At 42.1% G+C, this 15,364-nt stretch overlaps 1 protein-coding gene across 3 annotated transcripts in view; it reads right to left on the bottom strand.

The window, feature by feature from the left end:
• Positions 1 to 5,423: 5,423 nt before the first annotated feature.
• The window catches only part of DCPS (decapping enzyme, scavenger), a 43,386-nt gene continuing 33,445 nt past the window's right edge, over positions 5,424 to 15,364 (bottom strand). Inside the window, exons 5-7 of one of the 3 annotated variants that reach the window (XM_021000702.2) lie at positions 7,812 to 7,922; positions 6,132 to 6,255; positions 5,424 to 5,645 (exon numbers count right to left, since the gene is read on the bottom strand). In XM_021000702.2, the coding sequence (XP_020856361.1) occupies positions 5,623 to 5,645; positions 6,132 to 6,255; positions 7,812 to 7,922 (258 nt within the window). In that variant the 3' untranslated portion in view covers positions 5,424 to 5,622. Of the gene's footprint in view, positions 5,646 to 5,860; positions 6,256 to 7,811; positions 7,923 to 15,364 lie in introns of those variants that run through there. The other 2 variants (XM_021000700.2, XM_021000699.2) reach the window with 2 other exon arrangements.

The raw sequence follows: 15,364 nt of genomic DNA on the forward strand, positions 1-15,364 counted from the left end.
TGAAGTTTGCTGAGTAAGAGAATGATATGATCAGATCTGTGCGTTAGGAAGATCAATTGGACAGCCAAGCAGAAGATGGACTAGAGTGGGTAGAGACTTGTGAGAGAAAAACCAACTAGACTATGCCCAAAAAGCAACCAAACTGTGCATAATACCCTTTGATCCTGCAATACCACCACCAGGTCTGTATCCCAAAGAAATCATAAAAAACAGAAAAGGGTTCACATGTACAAAAATATTTATAGCAGCCCTTTTCATGGTGGCAAAATATTGGAAACTGAAGGGATGTCCATCAATTGCAGAAATGGCTGAACAAGTTGTGGTGTATGAATGTAATAGAATACTATTGTTCTATAAGAAATGATGAGCAGTCAGATTTCAGAAAAACCCGGATTTACATGAACTGATGCTGAGTGAAGTGAGCAGAACCAGGAGAACATCGTACACAGTAACAGCAACACTGTGTGATGACCAACTTTGATAGACTTAGCTCTTCTCAGCAATGCAATGATTTAAGACAATTCCAAAAGACTCATGATGGAAGATGCTATCCACATCCAGAGAAAGAACTATGGAGTCTGAATGTAGATTAAAGCATATTATTTTCTCTTTTTTTGTTGTTTTTTCTTTCTTGTAGTTTTTTGCCTTTTGTTTAGATTCTTCTTTCATAACATGACTAATGTGGAAATATATCTAATATGATTGTACATGTATAGCCTGTATCAGATTGCTTGCTGTCTTGGAGACGGGGGAGGGAAGGGAGGGAGAAAAAAAATTGGAACTCAAAATCTTATAAAAGTGAATGTTGAAAACAAGAAAGAAAAGAAAGAAAGAAAAAAAAGAAAGAAAGAAAGAGAAAGAAAGGAAAAGAAAAGAAAAAAGAAAAGGAAAGGAAAGGAAAGAAGAAAAGAAAAGAAAAGAAAAGAAAAGAAAAAAAAAGAAAAGAAAAGAAAAGAAAAGAAAAACCAACTAGCAGTTACAAACATAATCCCTGGTCTTAAAATGCTTATGCTCTAAGATAGGGGGAATATGTGCAAAGATGTTGAGGGAGTACCGTTGAACATTATTAAAGAAAACCACAAAACAGCTCTTCCTCATATACAGAAATAAAGGAAAAACAAATTAATGAGGAAGTGGAGGGGGAGGGCTGCTGGACTTGCATATTTGGAGTGGAGTTTGGGAAAGCTAAGGGCTTTCCGGAGACTTAAAGTTGGATTTCAGGTTTAGCTGCCTCATATGATCATAGGATCATAGACTTGGGGCTGTAGGGAACCTCGGGGTTAAGTCCAACCCCTCCATGTTTCTGATGAGGTCAATGAGGCCTAAAGAGGAAAAGTGCCTTGCTCAGTCAAGGTCATACTGGTAGTAACTAGCAAAAGAGCTTGGATATGAACCAAGGTCTTTTGATTCCTCAAGGCTGGTAACATAGCGGTCTGGGCTGGGGGAGGATATTTCTGACATATAGTGTAATGATTAATGAGGTAGGAAGTATGGTATTATAGAAAGAGTACTGGTTTTGGAATCATTAGGCTTAGGTTCAAATTTAGCTGTATGACCTTGGGCAAATCACTTGATCTCTCTGAAGAGCCTTGGTTTCCTCATTTAATACTGCACTAGCTACCTTGAGTATGTACACACACACACATCCACACACATCCACATACAGCAGATTTTTATTAGACTGCAAGCTTCCCAAGGGCAGAAACCATCAGATTTAGAACTGCAAGGGAACTCAGAGATCATAGAGTCTAATCCCTTCATAGTGTCTTGTGAGCCTAATTGGAACTCAATAAATGGGATTTATCAATAGACTAAAATATTTCTTGTAGGATGATAAAAATTGAATTATTAGGTGATTACAAGATGGTGGCAAGGGGGAAGGAATGAGTGATAAACCTGAGTTCTTACTTCCTCTTGATGTCTGGTATATTTGACGGCAATAGAAAACTGAATGGCCCTGGCATTAAATGTCTTTAATTTCTCAGAAAGCTGGCTTGGTTTTCTCAGTGAAGAATAAGAAGGGGTTTGTTTGGTCTGGTCTAAAGCGTTCAGTCACTGCCTACTGCCCCTGGTCAGAGGTTAGGGAAATCCTTTCTAGAGGCAGGGGAATGGAAAAGCTCATACATATCTGACCCCAGGGACCTAACGAGGTATCCTTTTCTCATGTCACTTCCCATTCGTAAGGGAGCCAAACTGTAGTTTGAGTGTGTGTAAAAGGAGCAGGGCAGCTCGCTCATTTATTGACTCCTTATCTTCCCAGGCCAGATCTGAGAAAGAATTTTCTGAGTCTAGGGCTCTGCTCTCTGCTGTTTTTGTTTTTACGATTTTTATCAGTCATCTTTTATTTTTATATCACGTTCATTTTTGAATGTATTCCCCTACACATAGCCAGCAAGTCAGCTCTTGTAACACAGCATAAAAGGGGGTGGGGGGAGCAGTTCAGGAAAGCTAACCAACACGTCAACTATATCTGACAATGTATGCTGTGTTTCTCACCTACAGTCCCTCATTTCTGCAAGGAAGAGAGGGAGGTGCATTTTCCCGTTTCTTCCTTGTGGCCAAGCTTGATCATGTTGGATATTGTTTGGTGGTGTTGTTATCATTATTTCCTTTTATCATGTGGCAGTCATCTAGTTTTTCTAGTTTTGCTTCCTTCACTTTTTATCAGTTCACATAATTCTTCCTTCTCTGAATTCTTTAGTCATCACTTTTTATGGTTCAGTAACATGTCTTTCCATTCAAGTTTTACACGATATTTAGCCATTTCCCCATTGATGGCCTACCTTGTCTTGAGAATAATTCAAAACTAGTGTTTGCCTCAGATAAGCTGTAGTCTCTGCCTCTTCTATAGTAGGTGTGGTGGACAGAAGTCACATTACTGAACTATAAACCAACTTCATTAAACAGGAAATTGATTTACAGGCCAGTAATGTAACTTTTGCCTACCACATTTTCTATGGAGGAGGCAGGCACTTAGATTGAACAGGAGGGGATGGGCAGGGGAGACTGCTTTCAGGAAATTGCAAAGCTTCTTTGATAAATCCAAACTTCCTTCCAGAAACAAAAGTCCATCTTTTTATACCAATATTCTACCAGTACTGGGAAACACAGAACACAACAGTCTCTAAAGAACTAAAGATGAGCATAGAGGGGTTATGGTGAGTGTGAGCAGATTACAATATATAACCAGTGAGGAACTCCAAAGAATAGGGCCAAAGAAGGCCAACAGGGAAATGAAGATTAGGAAAAGAAGATGGGCTGGTCCCACAGTGTGGGCAAGGGATGACAGGACAGCCTGAGTGTTCCACTAGTATCCTCACAATGTCAAGAGAAATATTGGAAGGTCTCCATCATCTTTAGTGGAGCTTTCATGGCTAAGTTATGGAAGGACTCTCTTAGACAAGAGTCACACCGGAAAGGTAGGCATGAATGGATGGTATTCAAGTTGATCACATATCCATTTAAGTACCAATCAACTTGAAAAGTTCAAATCCTGTCCTGGTTCAGTTTTGAGGGGAGAGAGAGAGAGAGAGAGAGAGAGAGAGAGAGAGAGAGAGAGAGAGAAACTAAAAATCCCAGATTTTGTGTTTCTGTTGAATTGTTTGTCAAGAATCAGCTTTCCCCAGTTCCAGCTTTTCCTTTAGAGATAAAGATTCCTTGCCTGACTTCCCTTTCTTTGTACTTTGTACAAAGCTAGCTAGAGAGGATTTAATCTTGCAACTGTAATAAAGGCTTAAGCCCAGGGTCACAGGTACAACTATATGCACTCACCCCTGTAGGAACTAGCATTAGTGAAAGAACAATGTGAGTACTTTTTCATCTAGCCCCTGAGGGGTATTAAAAATGTCTCTCCTCTGAAAAGTTGAGGGACGCCAGTGAGTTACACAGTGCTTTACAGTGGTCCTGACTGTCAGAGGGCATTTCCAATTGGCTTTTCTAGTTGCCCTGTGCCTCAATATTTCAGATATAGAGTATGATTAATGAGGTAAGAAGTATGATATTGTTGAAAGAATCTTGGATTTGGAATCATCAGATTTAGTTTCAAACCTAGCAATATGACCTTGGGCAAATCACTTGACCTCTCTGAAGAGCTTTGGTTTCCTCATCTAATACTTGCGCTAGCTACTTTGAGTATGTGTACACACACACACACACACACACACACACACACACACACACACACACACACAAACATACAGAAAGCAGCTTTGTATTAGGCCGTGAACTTACCAAGGGCTAGAATTATCTTCATATCTGGGACCCAGTCAAACTTATAGCTGGGCTGCCTGTCCAATATTTGCTGTGAACTGTATTCATTACTGATGGGCTTTCTCCTGCTGTTCATGCAACAAACTTCAATTCACTATATTAACTGTGGGTCTTTCATGTAATCACTCCCCTACCTTAACTTGAACCTCAACTCTGATGGGCTCGTCCCTCAGGCTGCTATAGCAGGCTTTGGGGAACCAAGTAGAGTCTGAAGTAGTAACGTTCTCACTTTCTGGAGAAGGAAAAAGGAGAAAGAACCTATTTTCTCCCCATGGATTTGGAGTAAATAAGGCCAGGGCAGCACACTCAACACTGAGAGCCCAGGAGCTCAACCTCACAGCACAAAGACTTCAGCACGAGCTGCTGACTGAGCTGGTGGGACTACTTGGTTTCTGTACCAGTCAGGCATGGGACTTGCAGCCCCAGCGATCCTGTTTGCTCTCTGTCTTAAGATATTACCTGCCTTGATGCCTTTGTAGTCACCCAAGGAAATAGTTTTCCCTCTAGCTTTATCTTATCAAATCCCTAGAACTTAAAGGGATTGGCAGAGGTACAGCCATTTTGCTGGTCAAATTATGGTGGCAGTCAATTTGCCAGCTTGGACCTCCCAGGTTACAACCCGGGCCAGATGCTCTGAGGCCTTTTTACTCTGAGATACCTTCAACTGTCCCTACATTTCTGTGTTTTTCTGTTTTCTGGAGACCAGGGCTTCAGCCTGGGTGAGATGGTAAACAACCTAGGCAGACATAAAGAAATGTATTCACTGGAAAGAAGGGACTTGGAGTAGGTGATCTCAAGCTTCCTTCCAGTTCTAAAATTCAGATTCTACAAATGAAGACTATCTCCTCTAGCAAAAAGAACCAAAACAAAATACACCAATCACTCCTTTACCTTGAGTCCTCTCAATGCTTCCAGACTTAATTTACATGTCATCATCTTGATACGCTGCTTTGCTGCATAGTGTTGTACATTTAGTTATATTGCTACATATATGTATATATACCCACACATACATGTCTGTCTGTCTGTCTCTCTCTCTCTCTATATATATATATGTATATATATATATATGCACATACATATAGTATGTTTGCTGACAATGCTTTCACTGTATCACATGCCCTATAGATGTTTGCTGACCAAACAATAGACACTTTTACAGATTTCGTCATCTGATTTTTATTTAAATTTCCTCCCTACCTCCACGTCACTAACTCCCACGTCTCACCGAGGGAGCAGGAAAGGGCAGTGGGTAAACCAAACACTGGAGAAAAGAGGTGAGAAGGAGCTTTCAGATGACGCAGCGGGCTGTTTAGAGAAAGGTCTTCTAGTTGTGACCGTCCTGAGGAATCTCTAGACCACAGAGGTTTGGAGAGCTGCTTGGAATAAAAGGCCATAACAAGGTTAAGTACACTAAATAGGGACCTAGGGAGAAATAGAGACCCCAGGCTTGGTGTAGATCCAAGCTTCTTCATGATCTTTTCATCATGATCTTCAATAAGGAAACTCCACCTACCTGAAGAGAGAACCCTGCTCTTCTCCTCCCACCTCCTTATCTTCCCAATCCCCAGGATACTCAGTCACTCTTGGGCCTAGTGAACTAGATATTTTATTAATTGGTACAGAGAACAAACCAGTAGAAAAAGATGTTTTAAAAACCCAACATGGTAATAAAAATTCCCTTCATCTCCCCAAGGAGAGCCCCTCTGTGTGGGCACCTCAGCTCTTCTTGGCCTCTTGGAAGAGCTTAAGTAGAGGCTCATCAGCCCTCAGGGCAAAAGTAAGGGTACGCTGCTGATAATAGTGTGGGTCACGTTCTAGATTCTCAATCACATCAGCCAATAGGTGTGCCCGCTCCACACCTGAGCCAGGTGCCTCGAAGCCCAAGGCAGTGAAGTGCACATGCAAGTGGTAATAAGAGGGCTGGTAGTGCAGGTAAACTCGAAGACGATCCTCCTTCACTTGGTAGTGCTTCTGGATGGCCTCCTGAGAAAAGAGAGGAGTCCCAAAGACAAAACTTTTGAGTCCACACAAATCCCTTTCCCAAAACACTACCTAGGATCAGAGGCCTAGGCCAAGAGGCCAGACTCAATCATTCTCTCTCAATTTGTTATCAAAGGTATATCCTCCTCCCCAGGTCTATTTCCCTATGAGGAAGGTCCTGTTCAGAACACAAAGCCCCAGGATTGAAAGACAAGGCCTCTTGGTTCCTGAAGATTACTGAGACTGATATCCTGCCCTTTTCTCTGATTATCTCCAGACATTTTCCTTCCATGTTGCAGGGAAGGGAGTAGACAGAAGAAATCTGTACCCCCCTAATTGAGGCTGTGAACTTGAAGAAAACAAGGTCAGAGCAAGGCTAGGAATTAGAAAAGCTTAAGCAGAGAGGGTGGATAGAGGGGTGGCTGTGGGATGCTAGGGCAGCCTGAAGGCCAGTTAAATCTCAACTTGGCTCCTCTGGAAAGCAGGAAGGCCTTTACTTTGGCTCTGGATGAGACCCTGGTGCTGAGGTGGATTTTAACTAAGTCATCAAGTTTGGACAGACTGCTTGCTATTGAGGAAGGGGAAAGAGAAACTGCTGAGGAGCCGTAACAACAAACCCTTGGTGACTCCTGGAAAGCCTGCTGGTTACGTGCTCAGCTGCCCTTCAGACTTTTAATCAAGAGCTGGGGGCTAACATACTCAAGGAGTGGCCAGATCTACAGTAACTTTGATACAGCAGTATCAAACTGCTCCTACCTCTTTGCCTCCAACTCTGTCCTTAAGTTTCCTATGCTTAGAGATGGAAGAGACTAAGCTTTCTCAACTTGGGTAAATTTTAGAGGGAGTCAAGATGAATAGAAAAGACAAAAGGGCTCCGGGGAGCTGGAACTGTCTCCCAGAGACACAAAAACATGGTCAGAGCATCTGGCTACAGGGATCATTACCAGGCTCTGCATGAGACAAATCTTCCCATATGATAGAGGCAAGACCCAATATAAGAGTTTGAACAATGTGGGATGGAGTGGTCCTGGATAGCTTAACAGAAAAGGAGAATGTGAACTGGCCCTTGAAAAACTATTAGAATCTGGAGGGGAGGGACAGCTAGGTGGCACAGTGGATAGAGTACCAGCCCTCAAGTCGGGAGGACCTGAGTTCAAATGTGACCTCTGACACTTACGAGCTAGGTGACCCTGGGCAAGTCACTTAACCCTGACTGCCTCCCAAGGAGAGAAAAAAAAGAATCTGGATGGGGGCTGGGGAGCAGGGTGGAGATCAACATGCAAGGTGGAGAAAACAACTTGAGCAGATGGGAATGATTAGACAATGAAGAGGCCAGTCTGGCCGGTGTAGAGGCCTCAAATTACAGAGCTTTTATGCCAGCCAAGTTTTATTCTAAGGGTGATACACTAAGGATTTTCCTGTGGTGGGCTCCTGGGGAAATGCTTGGGAAAGGCAAGAGGAGTGAACTGAAGAAGAAAATGAAGAGCTCAACAAATGCATGATACCATTTTTTCCCAGGGAGGAACCAGGCCCTGGTGTGGCCTCTTGGGGTGGCTCACCTGCCCCTCTTGCAAGATGTTCCTGAGTAGGGGTAAATGTTCTCCAGTGAGCTCTCGTAGGGACTTGATCCCCCGGCGATGGCAGATGGCAATCAGGTAGAGGTCATCCAACTACAAAGAGGCAGAAGCGGCAGTGGTCAGGCTGGAGCCAGGGACACAGGAGAGTCAGACCTCCCTCCTCCCCCACTTTCTATGACCCTAGACCTGAAACACCGGCCACTGAGCCAGCAGCAGCAGCAGCAGGGGATACAACCTGGCCTTGAGCTAAAGGTAGACTGCTTTTCAGACACCATAAAGAACCTAGTTTTATCCTAGTAAAACATGAACACACACGTGTCGGGGTTTTGAGTAGGATGCAACAATAAATACAAGTTTTCTAAATCTTTCAATTTAAGGAAGCAAGATTAAAGGCCTTTCAGTTTTTCTGTGGGGTCTAGCTATATGTCCGCACCTGTGTTAACTGCATATCTATTTACTGTAAATACTACCAGTAAGTAAACTATAACTTGTGAGCTAGATGTTGCAGTCAGTAGAGTGCTGGCCTTGGAGTCAGGAAGACCTAAGTCTGTATTTTGCTCAGGCACTTTCTAGTGGTGTGACCTTGGTCAAACCATTTAATCTGGCCAAGTCACTTAATATCTCTGCCTCCATCTCAGTTTCCTATATAGAATAATAACAGCACCTATCTCATAAGGTGGTTGAGAGGATCAAATGAAATATTATTTGTAAAGCATATTGCAAACCTTCAAGTACTATGTAGATGTTAAGTTATTACTCTTATTTTCCTTTACCATCCCAACTAGGTCCCTGGGTTAACATTTCTGAGCTGTCCTGATTCCCATTCATGAATAAGGTCTGAAATTTTGTGGCCACACCAATTCAAAGAGCCAAAATGACTGGGATCCTACACAATAGACTGAATTGTTTTCCACTTCCAGCCAAGCAAAGCCTGTCCCCACCAACTCACCAAAGATCAGAGCTATGGGCTGGCCCACTGCATAAATTCATTGTGAATGAGGGGCCTTGATCACCAGGGTACTAGGAAGACCAACTTTGAGAGGATCAGAAAGGGCTCTCAGCTTCAGACTGTTTCTATCCCTGAGGGAAAGTACCAAATGACCCTGATTCCAATTCCTCACTGCAAAGAATCACCCAACTGAACCCTCTGAGGTCTCAGATCCAAGGATACAAAATGAGGTTTTCCCTTTGATTGCCTGAGGTACAACTGAGCTGTACCCTCTGTCATGCTTCCCTTTCTGTCCGTACCTTAGAGGGCTAAGTGATTTGACCCTCTACTCAGACCTGAAAGTACTGACCCAACCCACTGTGCAAGAGCATGGAATTGCTGAATGAATACACATTGTTAGGCTGAAAATGTTCCCTCCCTGCCCCACCCCCCACCCCCCCCCAGTCTCAGTCCTCCTAGTTGTGATCAGAGAACCAAGTTGACTAGTTTGGCCAATTAAGGGATCAAGGAGCAGCTAGAAAAGAAAATTAAGTTTCAAACTTGGGAGGAACTGAATATTCTTGACTTGTGTGGGTATGGTGTTTTTTTTAGCTCTTCTATTTATCAACTGCCACAGTGCTCCCAAACAATAATCGCATTTATTTTGGATGAACGTGGCTGACAAATGCTAAATATGACACACCGAATTACAGCTCTTGGCTCCACTGGCCCAGAATGGGGCCTGTTTGTTACCTGTCAGCTTGGAGGCTGCATCGGGGAGTGCAGGTGATGAAGAACAATTCTACGGAAACCGTGCCATGATTGGTTTCTAGTATACTAACCTAATGGATATGGTCTCTACAGGTCTCCAGGGAGGTCAGAAAGTTGTCAGATGTTGAGCAGAGACAAGGGACTTACATGGCAACTCAGATGGTGGGAGACTCTCCTCTTTCCATGGGGCAAGGTAAGCTTACCAGAGATTGTGTGGCCAAAGCACCACTTCCCCAGTGGGAACAAAGGCTGGGAATGCTGCTCATTTTTGACAATGTAGTGACAAAAAGAAGTCTAGTGTAGAAGGGATCTCACCTGCCCGTCACACATAAATTCTACTTGATATACATTCCAACCAACCACAGCTCCTAGTTCTTCCCCACCTCATCATGTCCCCTGTGGACCTCTACATTCACAACTGTCATCCCCCATGGCTACATTTTCCTACCACATTTCCAGTGATTAAATCTTTCCCTACTTTTCAAAGATCAGTCCAGGCAATAACTGTTTTCAATGAAACTTCCTTACATCCTTCTGGCTATACTTCATGAAGAGAGAATTGGATTTGAAATCAGAAGAATTGTATTCAATTCCTGGCTCTAACACTTACCAGCTGTATAACCCGGACATATCAATTAAACCTCTGTGTGCCTCAGTTTCCTCATCTGTAAAATGAGGACAAAAAACACTTTACTACCTACTTCACATCGTTGTTATGAGGAAAATGCTCATCAAAACTTAAAGCACTATAAAAATGTAAGTTACTAGTCTGTTTTCCACCTCAAATTTCTCATCTCATTTGGATTTCTCCCTTAGCCTTATCTGTCTATAACAGACATTTTGATAACCCCCTCCTCTTCCCTCCTTTCCTCAACCATGCCCCTAAGCCTCAGCTAGGGGTTCCGTGATGTCCCTCCTAAGGAATGTCCCTGCCACCTCTATCAGAAACAAAAGAAGAGATCATGTCCATGGTGCTGCTCTGCTTCTAATTTGTAGGTCCTAAGAACCCTATTCTCTTCACCCTGTCCATACTGAGTTATAAGGAAGGGACTGTATGGCTTTTCATCTTTGTAATACCACTGCCAAACACAATATCTTTCACAAAGCAGGCACTTAATGCAAATGTTTGTTAAGTCCAAACAAAAAGAGTAAACAGAAGCCACTTATCCAGTTTGTTTCACCTGATCATCTGGCTCCCCTTAAAGGAAGTGCCTTCTTATACTTAAAACAATCCAGATACACTCCATTTGAGGCAATGGAAAATCCATTCTTGGGAAGGCCACCCTCCTGGCACAATTCAGAGTCACTCCTCCAGAACTTCCTGGCTTACACTCAGATAAAAGCCAAAATGTTGTAGATCCCCTTGCCTAGGAGAATAAGCTTAATGAAGGTCAATACCACTCATGGTGAAGATCTACAAAATAAAGACATGCCAGCTGCAAATGAGACACCAGTATTCAGCCACTGGAGGGACCACAAGGAGCAAGAGGTGGGACGGCATGGTTGGGGTCCCTAGCTGTGGCTTGGGGTGGAGAGGAGTGCCCAAGGTTGGGCCCTGGGACAGAACTCAGAACAGTAAGAAGGACCTGAGGCTTAGGGCATCATTCCCAATACCTTCAGACCAGAACTTGATGATAATAATAGCTGCTAAAAACAAAATAAATAAAAATAAAACATGAGAAAGCAAAGGAGAAAGAACCCAACCATAGATAGCTACTATGGGGATAGAAAGACAATAGCACTGATTTAATATCATAGCTGACACCATCTGTTATCACTGCTGATAAAAGCTTTTCGTTTAAGCCAGCTCTTCTCCATTTCCAGGCCTGCACCACCTGTGGCCTGGCTGCTTATGGCCTGGAGTGCTATATTTCCTCTACATACAAAGGATGTTTTCCTCTACATCTTGGGGGGCTGCCTGAAATCCTTTGGCCTACCGAGCCAAAGGCCGGAGGGCTGTAAGCTGCCTGTGGGCCACAGGTTGTGTAGGCCTGTCCTAATCCCAACCTAAAATACTGCTTTTGGCCTCCTTGATGGGAGGATGGTGGTGGCTGAGAGCTGGACGAAATTCCCAAAAGTTCTCTGTGACTAAGTGCTATGTGAGAGACTGTCCAGAGGGACAGGGGAATCATTCCTCCCGGATGGCAAGACAGGATGTCTAGCTGTATTCAGACTCATTCAGTGCTTTCTGGGGATAGGAATTTTACATTTTTTTTATTGTTCAGTGGAGTTTAACTCTTCATGACCCTTTCCTTGTGACCCCATTTGGGGTTTTCTTGGCAAAGATATGTGGTTCACCATTTCCTTCTCCAGCTCATTTTACAGATGAGGAAATTGAGGCAAACAGGGTTAAGTAACTTGTCACAAAGCTAGTGTCTAAGGCCAGATTTGAACTCAGGAAGATGAGTCTTCTTGGCTTCAGGCCCAGCACTCTATCCACTGCACCACCTAGCTCCCCTTATGCATGTTTACTGTCAACCTATTGTTCCTTTTGCTCAGGCTTCAATCTCCTACAAATCATGAGCTCTGAAGTTTCAAGGGTCTTGTTATGCTGAAATCTCTCCCATTACCACCATCCATCTACCACCTCATGAGTTAGCCTTGAATCCTGGGCCTCTTGAGTGCGTGGGGAATGCATGGGGAAGGTCAGGAGTTTTGTAGAAGCTGACTCCTGAGCTAAACTGAGTTGGCCCTGGGGGCATTTCCCATTGCTGGCACAGGTGTTCCTGGCTCAGCAGCTTCATCCCCCAGCTCCTCCCAAAACAGCTCCAGAGCCAATGCAGGCTTGTCTGCTGGCAGCTCTTTCCTCCCTACTATCTCAATTAACTCCCAGAGGCCAAGGCAAAGGCAAGGAAAAGACTAACCATAGAGGGCAGACAGGTGTTCTCATCATCTCTTAACTGAAGATGGGGTCATTTTCTTTGATCTTACTTAGTTTTAATGAATTACTCAAGATTTCAGTTTCTGGAAATTCCCTTCAAAATTCCCCCCATCCCCCAAGCCACAATTGCCTAGGGGCTGCCTGATCCCCCTTCTAAACAGTGTCCCTGCAACCTTTATCAGAAACAGAGGAAGATCATGTCCTTGGTTCTCTCCTTCTGATTTTTAAGTCCCAAGAACTCCATTCACTTTATCCTGTCCTTGACTATTTTCTGCCTCTGTCTCTGTCCCTCTATGTGTGTGTGTGTGTGGTGTGTGTATACATTTCATTTTTCCCCAATTACATGTTAAAACAATTTTTTAAATACTTGTTTTCTTTTTAATGTTTTTTTTTATCTTTTTTTAAGGCAATTGGGGTTAAGTGACTTGCTCAGGGTCACATGGCTATTAAGTGTCTGAGGCCAAATTTGAACTCAGGTCCTCCTGACTCCAGGGCTGGTATTCTTTTTAAAGTTTTGAGTTCTAAATTCTAACCCTCCCTCTCCCCCCTCCCCTCCCCTGACTGAAATGGTGAGCAGATACAGGTTATACATATGCAATCATATAAAACATTTCTATATGTCATTTTGTACAAGAGGACTTGAATGAGAAAGAAAGAAAGAAAGAAAGAAAGAAAGAAAGAAAGAAAGAAAAAAAGAAAGAAAGAAAAAGAAAGAAAGAAAGAAAAACAAAAAAATAGCATGCTTCAGTTGTATTCAAACAGTCTCAGTTCTTTCTCTGGAGGCAGATAGCCTGTTTGATCAGGAGTCTTTTGGGATGGTCTTTGATCACTGTATTGCTGAGTTTAGCTAAGTAATTCACAGTTCTTCATTGTACAGCATTGCCGTTACTGGGTACAATGTTCTCCTGGTTCTGTTCACTTCATTATGCATCAGTTCATGTGAGTCTTTCCAGTTTTTTCTGAATCATCCTGCTTGTCATTTCTTATAGCACAATAATATTCCATCACAAAAGGGGAAAGAAAAGGGAGGGGAGATAGAAGGGAGGAAAGAAGTGGTAAGGATAAAGGGGAAGAAAAGGTAGGGGGCCAGTAGAAGGGAGATGGGACTGAGGGAGGCGGTGGTCAAAAGCAAAACATTAGTGAGGAAGGAAAAGGAGAAAGGAGATAGAAAAGCATAAATGGGGGAAAAAAGTGGAGAGAAAGACACAGATAGTAATCATAAATGTGAATGTGATATATGAATGTAAAGGAACACTATTGTGCTATAAGAAATGATGAGCAGGTGGACTTCAGAAAAATCCGGAAAGACTTGTATGGTTTGACGCTGAGGGAAGTGAGCAGAACCAGGAGAACATTGTACACAATAACAGCCACGTTGTGTAATGACTAATATTGATAAAGTTAACCCTTCTCAGCAAGACAAGGATCTAAGACATCTCCAAAAGCCTCATGAGGGAAAATGCTATCCATATCCAAAGAACGAACTATGGAATTTGAATGCAGATCGAAGCACACTATTTGCTATTTTTTTTCTTCCATTGTATTTTGTTTCCTCTTTCTGATAGTTCCTCCTATTGGTTCTAATTCTTACTTACAATATCGTTAATGTGAAAATATGTTTAATAGGAATGTATATGTACAGCCTATATCAGCTTGCGCACTGTCTTGGGGAGGTAGGGAGGGAAGGATGGGGAGAAAAATTTAAAACTCAAAAGCTTATGGAAGTGATTGTTGATAAATCAAAATAAATAAAAAAAAATATTCCATCACAATCACATACCACAGCTTGTTTAGCCATTCCCCAACTGATGGTCATCCCTTTGATTTCCAAGTCTTAGCTACCACAAAAAGAGTTGCTATGAATCTTTTTATATAAATAGGTCTCCTTCCTTCCTTCCTTCCTTCCTTCCTTCCTTTCCTTCTTTCTTTCTTTCTTTCTTTCTTTCTTTCTTTCTTTCTTTCTTTCTTTCTTTCTTTCTTTCTTTCTTCCTTTCTTTCTTTCTTTCTTTCTTTCTTTCTTTCTTCCTTTTTGTATATTTTTGGGATTTTGCTAGATCAAAGGGTATGCACAGTTTTAGAGCTCTTTGGGCACAGTTCCAAATTGCTCTCCAGAATGGCTTGGATTAGTTCACAACTCTACCAACCATGCATTAGTATCCCAATTTCCCCACCTCCCCTCCAATATTTATCATTTTCCTTTTTTGTCATATTAGCCAATCTGAAGTGGTACCTCTGAGTTGTTTTAATTTGCATTTCTCTAATCAATAGTGATTTAGAGAATTTTTTCATATGACTATAGATAGCTTTGATTTCTTCATCTGAAAATTGTCTGTTCATATCCTTTCACCATTTATCAATTGGAGAATGACTTGTATTTTTATAAATTTGACTCTATTCTCTACATATTTGAGAAATGAGGCCTTTATCAGAGATACTTATTACAAAATTTCCCTCCAGTTTTCTGCTTTCCCTTTAATTTTATTTGTGTAAAACCTTTTTAATTTTATGCAATCAGTTATTTATTTTATATTTTGTCATGCTCTCTATATTTTCTTTGGTCCTAAATTATCCCCTTATCCATAGATCTGACAAATAAACTATTCCATGCTCTCCTAATTTACTTTTTTATCACCTTTTATGTATAAATCATGTACCCACTTTGACCTTATCTTGGTATGCAGTTTGAGGTGTTGGTTTCTGCCATTTCTAGTTTCTGCCATAATGTTTTCCAGTTTTCCCAGCAGTTTTTGTTAAATAATGAGTTTTTGTTCTAAAAGCTTGGATCTTTGGGTTTATCATATACTAGATTACTATGTTCCTTGACTATACTCTTGTGGTGATAGGAAAACATATAGAGATTGAATGTATGACTGACACACTCCACAGGTCAGCTCAGTTTAGAATCAGAAAGCCTCAAAGTACACAGAAGCCCCAAAAGTAATATGGAAGGAATCA

Source organism: Phascolarctos cinereus, unplaced genomic scaffold (assembly GCF_003287225.1).
Source record: "Phascolarctos cinereus isolate Bilbo 61053 unplaced genomic scaffold, phaCin_HiC Scaffold_726;HRSCAF=1367, whole genome shotgun sequence".
NCBI lineage: Eukaryota > Metazoa > Chordata > Mammalia > Diprotodontia > Phascolarctidae > Phascolarctos > Phascolarctos cinereus.